This window comes from Schistocerca piceifrons, chromosome 4 (genome assembly GCF_021461385.2).
Source record: "Schistocerca piceifrons isolate TAMUIC-IGC-003096 chromosome 4, iqSchPice1.1, whole genome shotgun sequence".
NCBI lineage: Eukaryota > Metazoa > Arthropoda > Insecta > Orthoptera > Acrididae > Schistocerca > Schistocerca piceifrons.
Window position 1 is genome coordinate 371,144,399 of NC_060141.1, and position 18,679 is coordinate 371,163,077.

At 46.5% G+C, this 18,679-nt stretch overlaps 1 protein-coding gene across 1 annotated transcript in view; it reads left to right on the forward strand.

Annotated features, from left to right (window-relative positions):
• Positions 1–18,679, forward strand: part of LOC124795169 (armadillo repeat-containing protein 6 homolog) — a 101,646-nt gene that overhangs the window by 48,793 nt on the left and 34,174 nt on the right. Inside the window, exon 3 of the mRNA XM_047259063.1 lies at positions 17,152–17,297. Within this exon, the coding sequence (XP_047115019.1) occupies positions 17,152–17,297 (146 nt within the window). The remainder of the gene's footprint in view (positions 1–17,151; positions 17,298–18,679) is intronic.

Genomic DNA, 18,679 nt, shown 5'->3' on the forward strand with positions numbered 1-18,679 from the left:
CCGAATTTTTCTTTTGTTTCCTTCACTGCTTGCTCAATATACAGATTGAGTAACATTGGGGATAGGCTACAACCCTGTCTCACTCCCTTCCCAACCACTGCTTCCCTTTCATGCCCCTCGATTCTTATAACTGCCATCTGGTTTCTGTGGAAATTGTAAATAGCCTTTCGCTCCCTGTATTTTACCCCTGCCACCTTCGGAATTTGAAAGAGAGTATTCCAGTCAACATTGTCAAAAGCTTTCTCTAAGTCTACAAATGATAGAAATGTAGGTTTGCCCTTCCTTAATCTAGCTTCTAAGATGAGTCGTAAGGTTAGTATTGCCTTACGTGTTCCAACATTTCTACGGAATCCAAACTGATCTTCCCTGAGGTTGGCTTCTACTAGTTTTTCCATTCTTCTGTAAAGAATTCGCGTTAGTATTTTGCAGCTGTGACTTATTAAACGGATAGTTTGGTAATTTTCACATCTATCAACACCTGCTTTCTTTGGGATTGGAATTATTACATGATTCTTGAAGTCTGAGGGTATTTCGCCTGTTTCATACATCTTGCTCACCAGATGGTAGAGTTTTGTCAGGACTGGCTCTCCCAAGGCCGTCAGTAGTTCCAATGGAATGTTGTCTACTCCGGGGGCCTTGTTTCGACTCAGGTCTTTCAGTGCTCTGTCAAACTCTTCACGCAGTGTCTTATCTCCCATTTCATCTTTATCTACATCCTCTTCCATTTCCATAATATTGTCCTCAAGTACATCGCCCTTGTATAGACCTTCTATATACTCCTTCCACCTTTCTGCTTTCCCTTCTTTGCTTAGAACGGGGTTTCCATCTGAGCCCTTGATGTTCATGCAAGTGGTTCTCTTATCTCCAAAGGTCTCTCTAATTTTCCTGTAGGCAGTACCTATCTTACACCTAGTGAGATAAGCCTCTACATCCTTACATTTATCCTCTAGCCATCCCTGCTTAGCCATTTTGCACTTCGTGTCGCTCTCATTTTTGAGACGTTTGTATTCCTTTTAATCTACAGGTCATAACCAATAGATTGTGGTCAGAGTCCACATCTGCTCCTGGAAATGTCTTACAATTTAAAACCTGTTTCCTGAATCTCTGTCTTACCATTAGATAATCTATCTGAAACCTGTCAGTATCTCCAGGCTTCTTCCATGTATACAGCCTTCTTTTATGATTCTTAAACCAGGTGTTAGCTATGATTAAGTTGTGCTCTGTGCAAAATTCTTCCAGGTGGCTTCCTCTTTCATTTCTTAGCCCCAATCCATATTCGCCTACTACGTTTCCTTCTCTCCCTTTTCCTACTGCCGAATTCCAGTCACCCATGACTATTAAATTTTTGTCACCCTTCACTATCTTAATAATTTCTCTTATTTCATCATACATTTCTTCAATTTCTTTGTCATCTGCAGAGCTAGTTGGCATATAAACTTGTACTACTGTAGTAGGCATGGGCTTTGTGTCTACCTTGGCCACAATAATGCGTTCACTATGCTGTTTGTAGTAGCTGACCCGCACTCCTATTTTTTTATTCATTATTAAACCTACTCCTGCATTACCCCTATTTGATTTTGTCAGTAGGAAAAGGGAGAGAAGGAAACGTAGTAGGTGAAAATGGATGGGGGGGAAGAAATGAAAGAGGAAGCCGCCTTGTAGAATTTTGCACAGAGCATAACTTAATCATAGCTAACACTTGGCTCAAGAATCATGAAAGAAGGTTGTATACCTGGAAGAATCCTGGAGATACTAAAAGGTATCAGATAGATTACATAATGGTAAGACAGAGATTTAGGAACCAGGTTTTAAATTGTAAGACATTTCCAGGGGCAGATGTGGATTCTGACCACAGTCTATTGGTTATGAACTGCAGATTGAAACTGAAGAAACTGCAAAAAGGCGGGAATTTAAGGAGGTGGGACCTGGATAAACTGAAAGAACCAGAGGTTGTACAGAGTTTCAAGGAGAGCATAAGGGAACAATTGACAGGAATGGGGGAAAGAAATACAGTAGAAGAAGAATGGGTAGCTCTGAGGGATGAAGTAGTGAAGAAGGCAGCAGAGGATCAAGTAGGTAAAAAGACAAGGGCTAATAGAAATCCTTGGGTAACAGAAGAAGTATTGAATTTAATTGATGAAAGGAGAAAATATAAAAATGCAGTAAATGAAGCAGGCAAAAAGGAATACAAAGGTCTCAAAAATGAGATTGACAGGATGTGCAAAATGGCTAAGCAGGGATGGCTAGAGGACAAATGTAAGGATGTAGAGGCTTGTCTCACTAGGGGTAAGATAGATACTGCCTACAGGAAAATTAAAGAGACCTTTGGAGAGAAGAGAACCACTTGTATGAATATCAAGAGCTCAGATGGCAACCCAGTTCTAAGCAAAGAAGGGAAGGCAGAAAGGTGGAAGGAGTATATAGAGGGTTTATACAAGGGTGATATACTTGATGACAATATTATGGAAATGGAAGAGGATGTAGATGAAGATAAAATGGGAGATAAGATACTGCGTGAAAAGTTTGACAGAGCACTGAAAGACCTGAGTCGAAACAAGGCCCCGGGAGTAGACAACATTCCATTAGAACTACTGATGGCCTTGGGAGAGCCAGTCCGGAGAAAACTCTACCATCTGGTGAGCAAGATGTATGTGACAGGCGATATACCCACAGACTTTAAGAAGAATATAATAATTCCAATCCTAAAGAAAGCAGTTGTTGACAGATGTGAAAATTACCGAACTATCAGTTTAATAAGTCATAGCTGCAAAATACCAACGCGAATTCTTTACAGACGAATGGAAGAACTGGTAGAAGCGGACCTAGGGGAAGATCAGTTTGGATTCCGTAGAATGTTGGAATACGTGAGGCAATACTAACCTTACGACTTATCTTAGAAGAAAGATTAAGAAAAGGCAAACCTACGTTTCTAGCACTTTTAGACTTAGAGAAAGCTTTTGACAACGTTAACTGGAATACTCTCTTTCAAATTCTGAAGGTGCCAGGGGTAAAATACAGGGAGCGAAAGGCTATTTACAATTTGTACAGAAACCAGATGGCAGTTATAAGAGTCGAGGAACATGAAAGGGGAGCAGTGGTTGGGAAAGGAGTGAGACAGGGTTGTAGCCTCTCCCCGATGTTGTTCAATCTGTATATTGAGCAAGCAGTGAAGGAAACAAAAGAAAAATTCAGAGTAGGTATTAAAATCCATGGAGAAGAAATAAAAACATTGAGGTTCGCCGATGACATTGTAATTGTCAGAGACAGCAAAGGACTTGGAAGAGCAGTTGAACGGAATGGACAGTGTCTTGAAAGGAGGATATGAGATGAACATCAACAAAAGCAAAATGAGGATAATGGAATGTAGTCAAATTAAATCGGGTGATGCTGAGGGGATTAGATTAGGAAATGAGACACTTAAAGTAGTAAAGGAGTTTTGCTATTAGGGAGTAAAATAACTGTTGATGGTCGAAGTAGAGAGGATATAAAATGTAGACTGGCAATGGCAAGGAAAGCGTTTCTGAAGAAGAGAAATTTGTTAACATCGAGTATAGATTTAAGTGTCAGGAAGTCGTTTCTGAAAGTATTTGTATGGAAGTGAAACATGGACGATGAATAGTTTGGACAAGAAGAGAATAGAAGCTTTCGAAATGTGGTGCTACAGAAGAATGCTGAAGATAAGGTGGGTAGATCACGTAACTAATGAGGAGGTATTGAATAGGATTGGGGAGAAGAGAAGTTTGTGGCACAACTTGACTAGAAGAAGGGATCGGTTGGTAGGACATGTTTTGAGGCATCAAGGGATCACAAATTTAGCATTGGAGGGCAGCGTGGAGGGTAAAAATCGTAGAGGGAGACCAAGAGATCAATACACTAAGCAGATTCAGAAGGATGTAGGTTGCAGTAGGTACTGGGAGATGAAGAAGCTTGCACAGGATAGAGTAGCATGGAGAGCTGCATCAAACCAGTCTCAGGACTGAAGACCACAACAACAACAACAACAACCTACCTGCCCGATTAAGGGATCTGACATTACACGCTCCGATCCGTAGAGCCTGATAACGACATCCTCTTGAGTAGTCCCCGCCCAGAGATCCGAATGGGGGACTATTTTACCTCCGGAATATTTTACCCAAGAGGACGCCATCATCATTTAACCATGCAGTAAAGCTGCATGCCCTCGGGAAAAATTACGGCCCTAGTTTCCCCTTGCTTTCAGCCGTTTGCAGTACTAGCACAGCAAGGCCGTTTTGGTTAGAGGGAGCTTTAACACAAAACATCTGCCAGGTCTCCAGTACTTTTTTTTTTTATTAGTAATATATTTTCTTGTTCTCTACTGTTTTAAGAATTATTTACAAAATATATATTTTTGAAAGGGCTGTACCATTTACAAAAATTAAGGTAAAATGAAAATACTTTATTTCTTAACACTTATGATGTAAGGGTCTAATATATATTTTTTCCAGAGAAATTCACGACCACGAGTTGACATGACCTGGTGATTTGAGATGAACTCACCCTCAAGTCCTTTGAGAGTATGATGTGTTTTACAGTTTGCAACATGCCTCTTGATTTCATTTGGTATCTTTGAGTCTTGCTTATGTAAGCTAAAAGCTTGGACATTTCTGCTTTAGACTGTAATGCTTCTTCCAGTGCCAGTGGATCTAAGTGGGATTACTCTTTAGATTGATAAGAAACACACTTAGCCATCTTCTTAGGTTAAGTATTTTGGGCCCCCCTGCGGGTTCGGGGGTAAGAATAGGCCCGCGGTATTCCTGCCTGTCGTAAGAGGCGACTAAAAGGAGTCTCAAACGTTTCGGCCTTCTGTGATGGTCCCCTCTTGGGTTTGACCTATTTTTTTCCAAATTTCCGTTGCCAGTGCATGCCATTTGGGGAAGGACACCTTACGTGGTGTTTTTCTATTGGTCCATCATGCTCCGCGATCTTGCATGTTACCTATTGTCGTGTGGGGGGGGATTACGCCCAACATCTTCTGGGTTGTCTCCTTCTCGCCTTGTGCGCACTCTTCTTCTTAGCGCCTACGACAACTGTGGACCCTTTCAACACCTAAAATCCAGCACGGTAGCCAGTCCGTTGTGGTGGGGTCGTCATGTACCCTCTTGGTGGTAGCCCCCTGACCACGCAGGGATCGCACTACAGATGCCATAGCTGTTTCCTCCCCATGCATGCCAAGGAGTATGTGCCCATCTAGTCTGGGGCACGGGGACTCCGGGCAACGGGATATCGGCCAGGTACCTGTTGCTTTGGCTGGGTGGCGCCCTTGGGGAGAGCCCTCGTTCGGAGTAGGTGGCATCTGGGCGGATGTGGCGCAATGAAGCGCAATAAATCACACCAAGCTGGTGGTCGCACGGCCACCAGCGTCTCTAAGCGAGGTAGAGTCGACTTCGATGCTGCGCAATATGACCCTCAGACGTTCCCCTCGTTGGCTGCGCCATGGGAGGGACGCCGATCTAGTGCCAAGCGGGAGCCTTACGTACCGCAATACCTTGTCTGCAGCAGGACTGATGGTGACTCCTTTCTTCCGACGAAGCCTATGTTTTTTGTGGAACACCTGGAGGATAAGTTTGGGGAAGTGGCGGGGTTGTCAAAAATGAGGAATGGGTCCATCCTCCTCAAGACGTCCTCCCCAGCCCAGTCACGAGCGTTGCTCTTGTGTGATAAGCTGGGTGACGTCCCTGTTACCGTCACTCCCCACAGTAGCTTAAATATGGTCCAGGGGATTATTTACCATCATGACCTCTTGTTGCAATCCGATGACGAGCTGAGAGCCGACTTGGAACGACGTGGTGTGCATTTTGTCCGTCGTGTCCATCGCGGACCCAAGACAAACAGGGTGGCCACCGGTGCCTTTATCTTGGCCTTCGAGGGTGATGTCTTGCCCGAGAAGGTCAAGGTGATGGTTTACCGTTGCGACGTCAAGCCATACGTGCCTCCCCCGATGCGGTGCTTCCAGTGCTGGAAGTTTGGGCATATGTCCTCCCGTTGCCCATCCCGCGCTACATGTCGAGATTGCGGACGCCCCTCTCATCCTGATTCTCCATGTGCGCCTACATCTACATCTACATCTACATCGATACTCCGCAAGCCACCCAACGGTGTGTGGCGGAGGGCACTTTACGTGCCACTGTCATTACCTCCCTTTCCTGTTCCAGTCGCGTATGGTTCGCGGGAAGAACGACTGTCTGAAAGCCTCCGTGCGCGCTCTAATATCTCTAATTTTACATTCGTGATCTCCTCGGGAAGTATAAGTAGGGGGAAGCAATATATTCGATACCTCATCCAGAAACGCACCCTCTCGAAACCTGGCGAGCAAGCTACACCGCGATGCAGAGCGCCTCTCTTGCAGAGTCTGCCACTTGAGTTTATTAAACATCTCCGTAACGCTATCACGATTACCAAATAACCCAGTGACGAAACGCGCCGCTCTTCTTTGGATCTTCTCTATCTCCTCCGTCAACCCGACCTGGTACGGATCCCACACTGATGAGCAATACTCAAGTATAGGTCGAACGAGTGTTTTGTAAGCCACCTCCTTTGTTGATGGACTACATTTTCTAAGCACTCTCCCAATGAATCTCAACCTGGTACCCGCCTTACCAACAATTAGTTTTATATGATCATTCCACTTCAAATCGTTCCGTACGCATACTCCCAGATATTTTACAGAAGTAACTGCTACCAGTGTTTGTTCCGCTATCATATAATCATACAATAAGGGATCCTTCTTTCTATGTATTCGCAATACATTACATTTGTCTATGTTAAGGGTCAGTTGCCACTCCCTGCACCAAGTGCCTATCCGCTGCAGATCTTCCTGTATTTCGCTACAATTTTCTAATGCAGCAACTTCTCTGTATACTACAGCATCATCCGCGAAAAGCCGCATGGAACTTCCGACACTATCTACTAAGTCATTTATATATATTGTGAAAAGCAATGGTCCCATCACACTCCCCTGTGGCACGCCAGAGGTTACTTTAACGTCTGTAGACGTCTCTCCATTGATAACAACATGCTGTGTTCTGTTTGCTAAAAACTCTTCAATCCAGCCACACAGCTGGTCTGATATTCCGTAGGCTCTTACTTTGTTTATCAGGCGACAGTGCGGAACTGTATCGAACGCCTTCCGGAAGTCAAGAAAAATAGCATCTACCTGGGAGCCTGTATCTAATATTTTCTGGGTCTCATGAACAAATAAGGCGAGTTGGGTCTCACACGATCGCTGTTTCCGGAATCCATGTTGATTCCTACATAGTAGATTCTGGGTTTCCAGAAATGACATGATACGCGAGCAAAAAACATGTTCTAAAATTCTACAAGAGATCGACGTAAGAGATATAGGTCTATAGTTTTGCGCATCTGCTCGACGACCCTTCTTGAAGACTGGGACTATCTCTGCTCTTTTCCAATCATTTGGAACCCTCCGTTCCTCTAGAGACTTGCGGTACACGGCTGTTAGAAGGGGGGCAAGTTCTTTCGCGTACTCTGTGTAGAATCGAATTGGTATCCCGTCAGGTCCAGTGGACTTTCCTCTATTGAGTGATTCCAGTTGCTTTTCTATTCCTTGGACACTTATTTCGATGTCAGCCATTTTTTCGTTTGTGCGAGGATTTAGAGAAGGAACTGCAGTGCGGTCTTCCTCTGTGAAACAGCTTTGGAAAAAGGTGTTTAGTATTTCAGCTTTACGCGTGTCATCCTCTGTTTCAATGCCATCATCATCCCGTTGTGTCTGGATATGCTGTTTCGAGCCACTTACTGATTTAACGTAAGACCAGAACTTCCTAGGATTTTCTGTCAAGTCGGTACATAGAATTTTACTTTCGAATTCAATGAACGCTTCACGCATAGCCCTCCTTACGCTAACTTTGACATCGTTTAGCTTCTGTTTGTCTGAGAGGTTTTGGCTGCGTTTAAACTTGGAGTGGAGCTCTCTTTGCTTTCGCAGTAGTTTCCTAACTTTGTTGTTGTACCACGGTGGGTTTTTCCCGTCCCTCACAGTTTTACTCGGCACGTACCTGTCTAAAACGCATTTTACGATTGCCTTGAACTTTTTCCATAAACACTCAACATTGTCAGTGTCGGAACAGAAATTTTCGTTTTGATCTGTTAGGTAGTCTGAAATCTGCCTTCTATTACTCTTGCTAAACAGATAAACCTTCCTCCCTTTTTTTATATTCCTATTAACTTCCATATTCAGGGATGCTGCAACGGCCTTATGATCACTGATTCCCTGTTCTGTACATACAGAGTCGAAAAGTTCGGGTCTGTTTGTTATCAGTAGGTCCAATATGTTATCTCCACGAGTCGGTTCTCTGTTTAATTGCTCGAGGTAATTTTCGGATAGTGCACTCAGTATAATGTCACTCGATGCTCTGTCCCTACCACCCGTCCTAAACATCTGAGTGTCCCAGTCTATATCTGGTAAATTGAAATCTCCACCCAAGACTATAACATGCTGAGAAAATTTATGTGAAATGTATTCCAAATTTTCTCTCAGTTGTTCTGCCACTAATGCTGCTGAGTCGGGAGGTCGGTAAAAGGAGCCAATTATTAACCTAGTTCGGTTGTTTAGTGTAACCTCCACCCATAATAATTCACAGGAACTATCCACTTCTACTTCACTACAGGATAAACTACTACTAACAGCGATGAACACTCCACCACCGGTTGCATGCAATCTATCCTTTCTAAACACCGTCTGTACCTTTGTAAAAATTTCGGCAGAATTTATCTCTGGCTTAAGCCAGCTTTCCGTACCTATAACGATTTCAGCTTCGGTGCTTTCTATCAGCGCTTGAAGTTCCGGTACTTTACCAACGCAGCTTCGACAGTTGACAATTACAATACCGATTGCTGCTTGGTCCCCGCATGTCCTGACTTTGCCCCGCACCCGTTGAGGCTGTTGCCCTTTCTGTACTTGCCCAAGGCCATCTAACCTAAAAAACCGCCCAGCCCACGCCACACAACCCCTGCTACCCGTGTAGCCGCTTGTTGCGTGTAGTGGACTCCTGACCTATCCAGCGGAACCCGAAACCCCACCACCCTATGGCGCAAGTCGAGGAATCTGCAGCCCACACGGTCGCAGAACCGTCTCAGCCTCTGATTCAGACCCTCCACTCGGCTCTGTACCAAAGGTCCGCAGTCAGTCCTGTCGACGATGCTGCAGATGGTAAGCTCTGCTTTCATCCCGCTAGCGAGACTGGCAGTCTTCACCAAATCAGATAGCCGCCGGAAGCCAGAGAGGATTTCCTCCGATCCATAGCGACACACATCATTGGTGCCGACATGAGCGACCACCTGCAGATGGGTGCACCCTGTACCCTTCATGGCATCCGGAAGGACCCTTTCCACATCTGGAATGTGTCAATTGTGGGGAGCACCACTCTCCATGCTCGCCGGATTGCCCCGTTCTTCATAAGGAGCGGAAGATAATGGAATTTAAGACCCTGGACCGGCTTACTTATCGAGAGGCTAAACAGAAATATGAAAGGTTGTATCCTGCCTCCATTCGAACATCTTATGCTGCAGCCACGTTATTGTCGCCCACGCGAGCGACGGTTGTCGCTTCATCTGTGCCGCCTTCAGTGGGCCCTCGGGGCCATGTATCTCTGTCTGCCCCCCTCGTGCCTGGGGGCAAGCCTTCCTCTGTTGCCCCCCTAGCAGTTGGGGGCAAACCCTCTTCTGTCGCTCCCCCCACGCTTACTTCGGGAGTGACATCTGCTCCACAACCGGGAGGTTCGATTCCTCCCCCTCCTTCTCCGCCGGCGTTGCCTCCGCCGGTTCCTCTCTCGCGGAAGGGGTCCCTCGGGACTCTCCCTTCCTCCGTTTCTTCTCCTTCCCAGCCAGATGTCAGCCAGTGGCTGAAGGTTCCACCACCTGCTGGTCGTAGGGCTTCTGCGTCGTCGTCAGCCTCCGACGCTCCTTCCGAGAAGCTCTCCCAGCCCTCTCACCCTAAGGGCCGACGTGAGAAGAAGGAACGGCATGTGTCCAAGAAGAAGGACGTTCCGGCGGTTTCAGCACCGCCTGCTGTACATAATCCGGGCTCCGGGGATGAGGTGGAGATCCTCGCCTCTGCCGCGGATCTCGCCCTCACGGAACCCTTGGGGGCCTCTCCTATGGACTCAGCTGACTCTCCCCCGGTGGCGGTGGTTGGCTCTGAAGCGCTGTCTGCCTCTTAGTCGCATTCATGCCCTCTCAGTCTGTTCCTGCTTCCATTCTCCAATGGAACTGCGGCGGTTATTTCCGCCACCTGCCTGAGCTCCGGATGCTTCTGAGTGATTCCCCCGTTCTCTGCCTTGCTCTGCAGGAAACTTGGTTTTCTGCACTGCGGACCCCCGCCCTTCGCGGTTATCGGGGATACTATAAGAACCGTGCTGCCTGTCAACGAGCGTCAGGTGGGGTTTGCCTCTTTGTTCACCACTCTGTCTGTAGCTCGCCAGTACCCCTTCAGACGCCTTTAGAGGCAGTTGCTGCCAGGGTTGAGCTCTCGCCGGCTATTACTATTTGCTCTGTTTACATTCCTCCGGATGAGAAGCTCCCCCGACATGTCTTGGCAACGCTGCTGGCTCAACTCCCGCCGCCATTGCTGCTTTTGGGCGATTTCAATGCCCACAACCCCCTCTGGGGTGGGATTGTCTCTGATGACCGCGGTCGGGCCGTGGAGCATTTGTTGGCTCAGCTCGACCTTAGCCTCTTGAACACCGGTGCTCCCACGCATTTCAGTGTTGCCCATGGCTCGTTCTCGGCCATCGATCTCTCTCTTTGCAGCCCCGGACTTGTCCCATCCCTCCACTGGAGGGTGCATCCTGACCTGTGCGGTAGTGACCATTTTCCCATCTATTTGTCACTACCCCAGTGTCGTTCTTCTGGGCGCCTGCCCCGCTGGGCTCTCCACAGGGCAGATTGGCCGGCTTTTACTTCTGCTGCAGCCATTGAGTCTCCCCCACAGGGTGACATTGACGAGGTGGTCCGTGTTTTAACCACGTCCATCATTTCAGCGGCCGAGGCTGCCATCCCCCGCTCTTCTGGACTCCCTCGGAGGAAGGCTGTCCCCTGGTGGTCACCGGAGATTGCTGAGGCTATTCGCGACCGTAGGCGGGCTCTCCAGCGTCATAGGCGGCACCCGTCTCTGGAGACCCTCATCGCCTTTAAGAGGCTCCGTGCCTTCGCCCGTCGTCTTATTGCACGGCGTAAGCAGGAGTGCTGGGAGAGGTACATCTCCTCCCTGGGCTCCCGTGTCTCCTCCTCGCTCGTGTGGTCCCGGATCCGGCGGATTTATGGCTCCCAGACCCCTATGGGTGTCCCTGGGCTCTACTTGGACGGCGCTGTCTGCACGGACGCTGCCGCCATTGCTGAACGGCTAGCCGCGCACTTTGCTCAGAGCTCTGCGACTGCATCCTATTCCCCCGCCTTTCGCTCTCTAAAGGAGCGAGCCGAGCGGACGCCGTTCTCATTCCACTCGCGTCATTCTGAAAAATACAATGCTCCTTTCAGCAAGAGGGAATTCCTCGCTGCCCTCGCCGATTGCCCTGATACAGCACCAGGACCAGACTGCATCCACGCGCAGATGCTGAAGCATCTCTCCAGGGACTGCCAGAGACACATTCTCGCGATATTTAATCGCATTTGGAGCGAAGGCGTGTTCCCGTCGCAATGGCGAGAGGGTGTTATTGTCCCCATCTTGAAGCCCGGTGCGGACCCACTGGCGGTGGACAGCTATCGTCCCATTACCCTCACCAACGTTTTGTGCAAATTGCTCGAACGTATGGTGGGGCGGCGTTTGTGTTGGGTCCTTGAGTCGCGCGGTCTCCTCGCTCCATCCCAGGGTGGCTTCCGTCGGGGCCGGTCTGCAGTGGACAATTTGGTGCGGCTGGAATCTGCTGTCCGTACGGCCTTTGCCCGACGTCAGCATCTCGTTGCTGTATTTTTCGATCTGCGGAAGGCGTATGACACCACATGGAGGCATCACATCCTCGCCACGTTGCCAGGGGGGGGGATCTTCGTGGTCGGCTCCCGGCTTTTCTTCAAAGCTTTTTATTGCGCCGCTCTTTCCGGGTGCAAGTCGGTGCCACCTCTAGTTCCTCTCATATACAGGAAAATGGGGTCCCGCAGGGCTCGGTGTTGAGCGTCTCCTTATTTTTAGTGGCCATTAATGGTCTGGCTGCAGCAGTGGGGTCGTCGGTGTCTCCTTCTTTGTATGCCGACGACTTCTGCATCTCATTTAGCTCCACGACTACGGGAGTCGCCGAACGCAGGCTGCAAGTCGCCGTTCGCAAGGCAGCATCATGGGCTCTGACTCATGGTTTTCAGTTCTCTGCTGCCAAGACTCGAGTTATGCACTTCTGCAGGCGTCGGACGGTCCACCCTCATCCTGCACTTTACCTCGACGGCCACCAGCTTGCAGTGGTGGACACTTACCGCTTCTTGGGACTTGTGTTTAATGCCCGGCTCACATGGGTTCCTCATGTTACTCAGCTGAAGCAAAAATGCTGGCGGCACCTCAACGCCCTCCGCTGCCTTAGCCACATGTCAGCTGCACGCTGCTGCGATTGTACAGAGCTCTTGTGCAGTCCCGGCTTGATTCTGGGAGCCTGGCCTATGGGTCTGCGTCACCCTCAGTGTTGAAGTTGTTAGACCCCATACACCACTGTAGGGTTCGGCTTGCAACTGGCGCTTTTCGCACTAGTCCCGTGGATAGTCTACTGGTGGAGGCCGGGGTTCCCCCGCTGCGGATTCGCCGCCATCGTCTGCTCGCCGACTATGCTGTCCACGTACATTGCTCGCCAGGCCATCCCAATCGTCGCCTGCTTTTCCCTGCCATGGTCCTCCATCTGCCCGAACGGCGACCTAGGTCTGGGCTTTCCGTAGCTGTCCGTGTCCAGTCCTTGCTGTCAGAACTGGGGTCATTCCCTCTTCTGCGTCCCTTCCGGGTCCGTACACCTACGCCTCCCTGGTGTTTGTCCCGGCCGTCTGTCCGTCTAGATTTGGCACAGGGACCTAAGGACTCGGTTCCGCCTGTGGCCCTCCGTCACCGTTTTCTTGCGCTCCTCGAATCATTTCTGGGCTGTGAGCCTGTCTACACTGATGGTTCCCTGGTTGATGGTCTCACTGCCTATGCCTTTGCTCACTCTGCCCATGTTGAGCAACGCTCCTTGCCGGCTGGCTGCAGTATTTTTACTGCAGAGCTGGTGGCCATCTTTCGCGCTCTTGAGCATATGCGTTCTTGCTCAGGTGCGTCCATCGTCATCTGCAGTGACTCCCTGAGCAGCCTCCAGGCCATCGACCGCTGCTATCCCTCTTCTCCTCTGGTGTCCTCTATTCGGGAGTCTGTTTCCACCATTACCCACTCTGGTCGTTCGGTGGTTTTTGTTTGGACGCCAGGTCACGTTGGCATCCTGGGGAACGAACGTGTTGACAGGCTGGCCAAAGGGGCGATAGACGCCCCAGCTTTGGAGATCGGCCTTACGGCTCGCGACCAGCAGCTGGTGTTGCGCCGTAAGGTGCTTGGGATGTGGGCTGCTGAGTGGCGTGGCATGACAGCCCCGAATAAACTGCGGGCTGTCAAGGAGACGACCGCTGTGTGGCGTTCCTCCCTGCGGGCTTCTCGCAGGGACTCGGTGGTCCTGTGTCGGCTGCGCATCGGCCATACGTACCTGACGCACGGCCATCTGTTGCGTCAGGAGGATCCCCCCCTGTGTCGGTGTGGGTCCCGGCTGACGGTCGGCCACATTTTGCTGGAGTGTCCTCGATTGCGCACACTCCGGCAATCTTTTAATCTCCCGGGCACTTTGGCTTTGGTTTTATCCGATGATGCCTCCATGGCTGATGACGTTTTAAATTTTATCCGTGGTAGTCCGTTTTATGGTTCGATTTAGAGAGGTCCTGCACCTTTCCCTTTCTGTGTCTTTTTTCCTTGTGTCTGTTGCTGTTCTGGTGTGCCGTGAGATGGTTGACTCTTTCCCTTTTTTGTTCTCGTGGTCGGTCAACCAGTCTCCGGCCATCTTCCTTTCTTCTGTTTCTTTCTGTCTGGTGTTCCTCTGTCCTGTTCTTGTCTGTAGTGTTTGTTGCTGCATTTGTGTTCTTTTAGCGCCTGGGGGGACGTCTCCTCCCCCTTTGATTTTTACCTGCTCCGTCTATTTTCGGCTCGCCTGATTTTGGAATGGGGGACTGATGACCTTCGCTGTTTAGTCCCCCTTAAACATCCCAACAACAACAACAACAACAACAACAAGTATTTTGGGAGATCTTCTCAGTGCAAAATTCATTGATGTGGCCCAAAATATTCATTAAGAATGAATAGTTTTGTGCTACTACCATAAGAGGTTACTTGTTTAAAGAGTCTTTAATTTATGATATGGCCACCAAATACCTCGATGTCTTGCACTCAAATAGTTCTATCATCATCATCATCATCTTTGATTCAACCGTCTCCAACCCTGTTTCTGTTATTTTATCCTCATTTTTCTCAACAAGTGAAATAAATATATGATTCTGTTCTTGTAAATTGGCATTGTTATACAACTTATACATTTTCTGCCCGGTTTTGTAAATAATTTGAAGACTGCGACTTCACTCTATTCTTTTGAACTATTATCCTTGATATTGATAAACTCTGGTAAACAGATTCAACAAAGCAGTGTATTGTGCTTTCTTCACATATATTCAACAAGTATGTACTTGCTGCTCTCCATGCCCTACTTGTACTCATTACCCCTTGGAATGTGGCTGCAGCCCTACTCTTTACTGCCAGGTATTCTTAGGTGTCAAAGATTGGGGTTCTTTTTTGACCATGCTGCCTCAGGAAGTGTATTTTTGCAGTGTCTTTGTAACTGATCTGTTGAGGGGAGTGTTATGTTTTTTCTCATAAGTGATTTATAACAATGCATGTTGGTAACAATCCAAGGAAAAGTGGTGACAAGAATTGCCCCTTCCAACATTTTTTCTGCTGTAGTGCTCAGATTCTCTATTTTGTTCTGCATTGAGAAATGGTCATCTGAGTAAAACTGCATTTTTAATTAACTTCATATTTACAAAATTGTTTCAGTTTTCAGTGCATACAATACAAATCCTGCTGAAAGGTCAAAACTGGCAGTGACATGTAGATAGATGAAAACTCTTTCATGAAAGCCCATTTACAAAGTTTCAAGGACCAGCTTTAAGTCAAGAGTTAGGAATTTACTACAGCATCCCATCCTGAATATTGCTCCCGTAATGATTGCAAAGACAAGGGTAATGTAATTGCAATGCGCACACAGATGTTTAAACTATTGTTCATTCTATGCTTCAGACTTGAATGGAATTGGATGAAGCTCTAAGAAAATGGTGCATCAGGTAGTAGCCTCTGCTTTGCATTTCACAGTGATTTTCAGAGTATAGGTGTAGTTGTAGTTTCTTGGAAGTTCAAATAATTTATGTTTCCTGATTCTTGTATATAACTGTGTTTAGGAAAACCATTTCTTAAGTTATCATTGATAAGAGTTAGAAAGTATCCTGGTTCTGTACTGCATGTCCAATGTCCCGGCTCACACAGATTCAAATGAAGTAATTTGTGATTCTCTTAGCTTGATATAGTCTGCTTACGTTCTGAACATGGTACATAGTCATTGACAACCCCTTTGTATGTCACACCTTTGGCCAAATCATTACCGCGCGAAGTGGCCGCACGGTTAGAGGCTCCATGTCACTAATCGTGCAGCCCCTCCCACCAGAGGTTCGAGTCCTCCCTCGGGCATGGGTGTGAGTGTTGTCCTTAGTGTTAAGTTAGTTTAAGTAGTGTGTAAGTCCAGGGATCGATGACCTCAGCAGTTTGGTCCCTTAGGAATTCATACACACACACACACACACACACACACACACACACACACACACACACACCAGATCATTACATTTCCATTGTATCAAAACAAGAATGTCTCTGCCATTAGCATTATGTGGTAGCATCACTTGAAAATGGTTCCAATTTGTTTCAGCTAGTAGATTTTATGGTCAATCTGATTTGCATATTACATTGATGAAAGCTGCTGCATTATGAAAAAGATTCCTCACTATGACATTAAAACATTGCCTGAAAACAGTGTTAACAGGTGGTGATTTGCAGCAAATGTTACATTTTGTTTCTTGCAGTTATGTTGTTCAGGTCGTCTCCGGTGGCAGGAATATTTGAATTTGCCAAACCAACCATCATTGGTTTGTGTTTGTCATGTGGCCCAGTATATTGACTATTGTTAAAATGATTCTTAGTAAGCATGTTCTCCTGGAGAGTCCAGAATCTTCATAGGCCTCTAACAACTTACTGCACACATTTTTGGCATTTGTAGCCTTCTGGGAATGCACATAAATGATGATGGACAAACAAAATTTGCATGTAAAATGATGGACAGATAAAATTGACTTTGCTTTTTCTGTGCATTCTGTTGTTTCGTCTGTAATCCCTCACATGATGCATTTCCATAATTACTAATGCTGCAGATACATCTTCATTGCAACTGTCACATGTTTTACATTTGAATAACGGAGCTTCTATGATACATGCTTTCCAGCTTCGAATGAATTGCTCTAATACAATGGAATAAGTATAATACGAGCATTAAAAGATAGAACACAATACAGACAACTTACAGAGAAAACATGCACAGTTTGGCAAATATGGGATTTCAGCTGGGCCCAGAATTTAATTTCAAACAAGTTCTTAGTTTTTCTATGTGTCACACATTGTAGTAACCAAAATAAAAACAAGTATTTTTTTGTGTCTTAAACCTCTGCAACAAATCATAGAACATTTTACATAAATATACTTTCATGTTTGTGATATCCCACATTTGCTACAGAAATAACACTGCACTAAAACGAGTTGATGAGATGATATGCTAAAAATAAATTGGTAACTACTTTATTGCTTGTCCCTAAATCAATAGATCAGCTGTACCTGCTTCATTCAATCTTCCGACTGAATTTATATTCAAAGAATGTGATACACATATTTCTTAAAATTTTGTTAGCTTTGATGTTCACTGTCATGGTATTAATTGATAAAATAGGATATTCTTAATATTTTTCGATATCAATTGCTACCTAGTACCTATAACCCTCTCTCTATGAGTGGCTAATGGCTTTTGATGTTAATTTTTCCAGAATACCCAGATGATAAAGAAACACTTAGCAGTTTGTTTTCAACATTAAGTGCACTGGTAGTAACAAATGATTTCTGTCAACTAGTGGAGGAAGCTGGGGGACTTATATTTATTAATGATGTTATGGTCAATTTCCCAGATAGTGAGGTAAGCGGCTAGTTGATAATCAGTTTTCACCATTTGGATTGAATGTAAATTTCTAAAAATAGTTGAAATTTGATTAGAAGTGTGTGTGTGTGTGTGTGTGTGTGTGTGTGTGTGTGTGTGTGTGTGTGTATGTGTGTGTGTGTGTGTGTGTGTGTGAGAGAGAGAGAGAGAGAGAGAGAGAGGGAGGAGGAGGAGGAGAGATGAATTGAAAGTTGGAACTGGAGAGGGTTATGAAAAATGACTAGAAAGGGAAACAGGTTCAAAGGATGATGATTAGCAAAGATTTAGCCATGGGAGATAGTGTGAACAAAGGATCACTTCCCATCAGGGTAATTAAGAGTATCTGATCCTTTTCTGGAGGGAGGAGGGGGAGGAGGAGGAGGAGGAGGAGGAGGAGAAGAAGGAGAGGGAGATTCAGTCCAAACTATGGGTTTTGAAGCCATTGTTGAAGTTTTCTGTTTGATACAGGTACATAGATGAGCCAAAACTGTATAATCACTTGTTTAATAGTATGTTGGCCTGCCTTTGGATCACAATACAACAACAATTCCGTGTAGGATGGATTTGATGAATTCTCAATAGATTTCTGTAGGTATGTGGCACCAGATGTCTTCTCACAGGTTCACAATTTCTGTAAATTATGGGCCGATAGTTTGTGATCACAGAGTTGGCATTTGATAGCATGCTAGATGTGTTCCCTCAGATTCATGACGGCCATGGCATGAATGTGAGTTCACTATCATACATGTCAAACCAGTGTAGAATGATTCTGGCCTTGTAATGCAGCTACCCTGATGTCCAGTGCCATCGCTGTTGCGGCATACATCATTGAGAAGGGATTGCGGGTGGTCGGCAATAATGTTCACATAGTCCACAGGTGCCATAGTGCATTTGATTACTACCACAGACCACTGGAAAACCAGATGAATATTTCTCATAGCATAACACTGTCACCACTAACCTGCGTCCATGGTGTGATGCCTGGATGATGGCATATCCTGACATGACCATAGACCTTCATGACCATTGACCTGGTGTAATGATGATGCATCTGGTCAGGCAACAAGTTTCTATTTATCTGTAGTCCAATCTTGCTAGTCACATGCCCACTACAGTCGTAACTTATTGTATCGTTCAGTACTTTGGAACGTGGAGGGGTTGACTGATGTGGAGTCCCCACATTCACCAGTGTGCAGAACTGTGTGCTGTGAAACATTTGTGCCTAGTCCAGCATTGTACTTTGTTGTCAGATCTACCACATATCACTCACTACCTTTTCTACTTAGAGTCTGATGTCTACTTTCCGTGATGAGGTGTGGATGTCCCCACATCTTGTTATCTGCTCATGTTTCAGCATCCTTCAACCAGTTTCTTTAGATGGA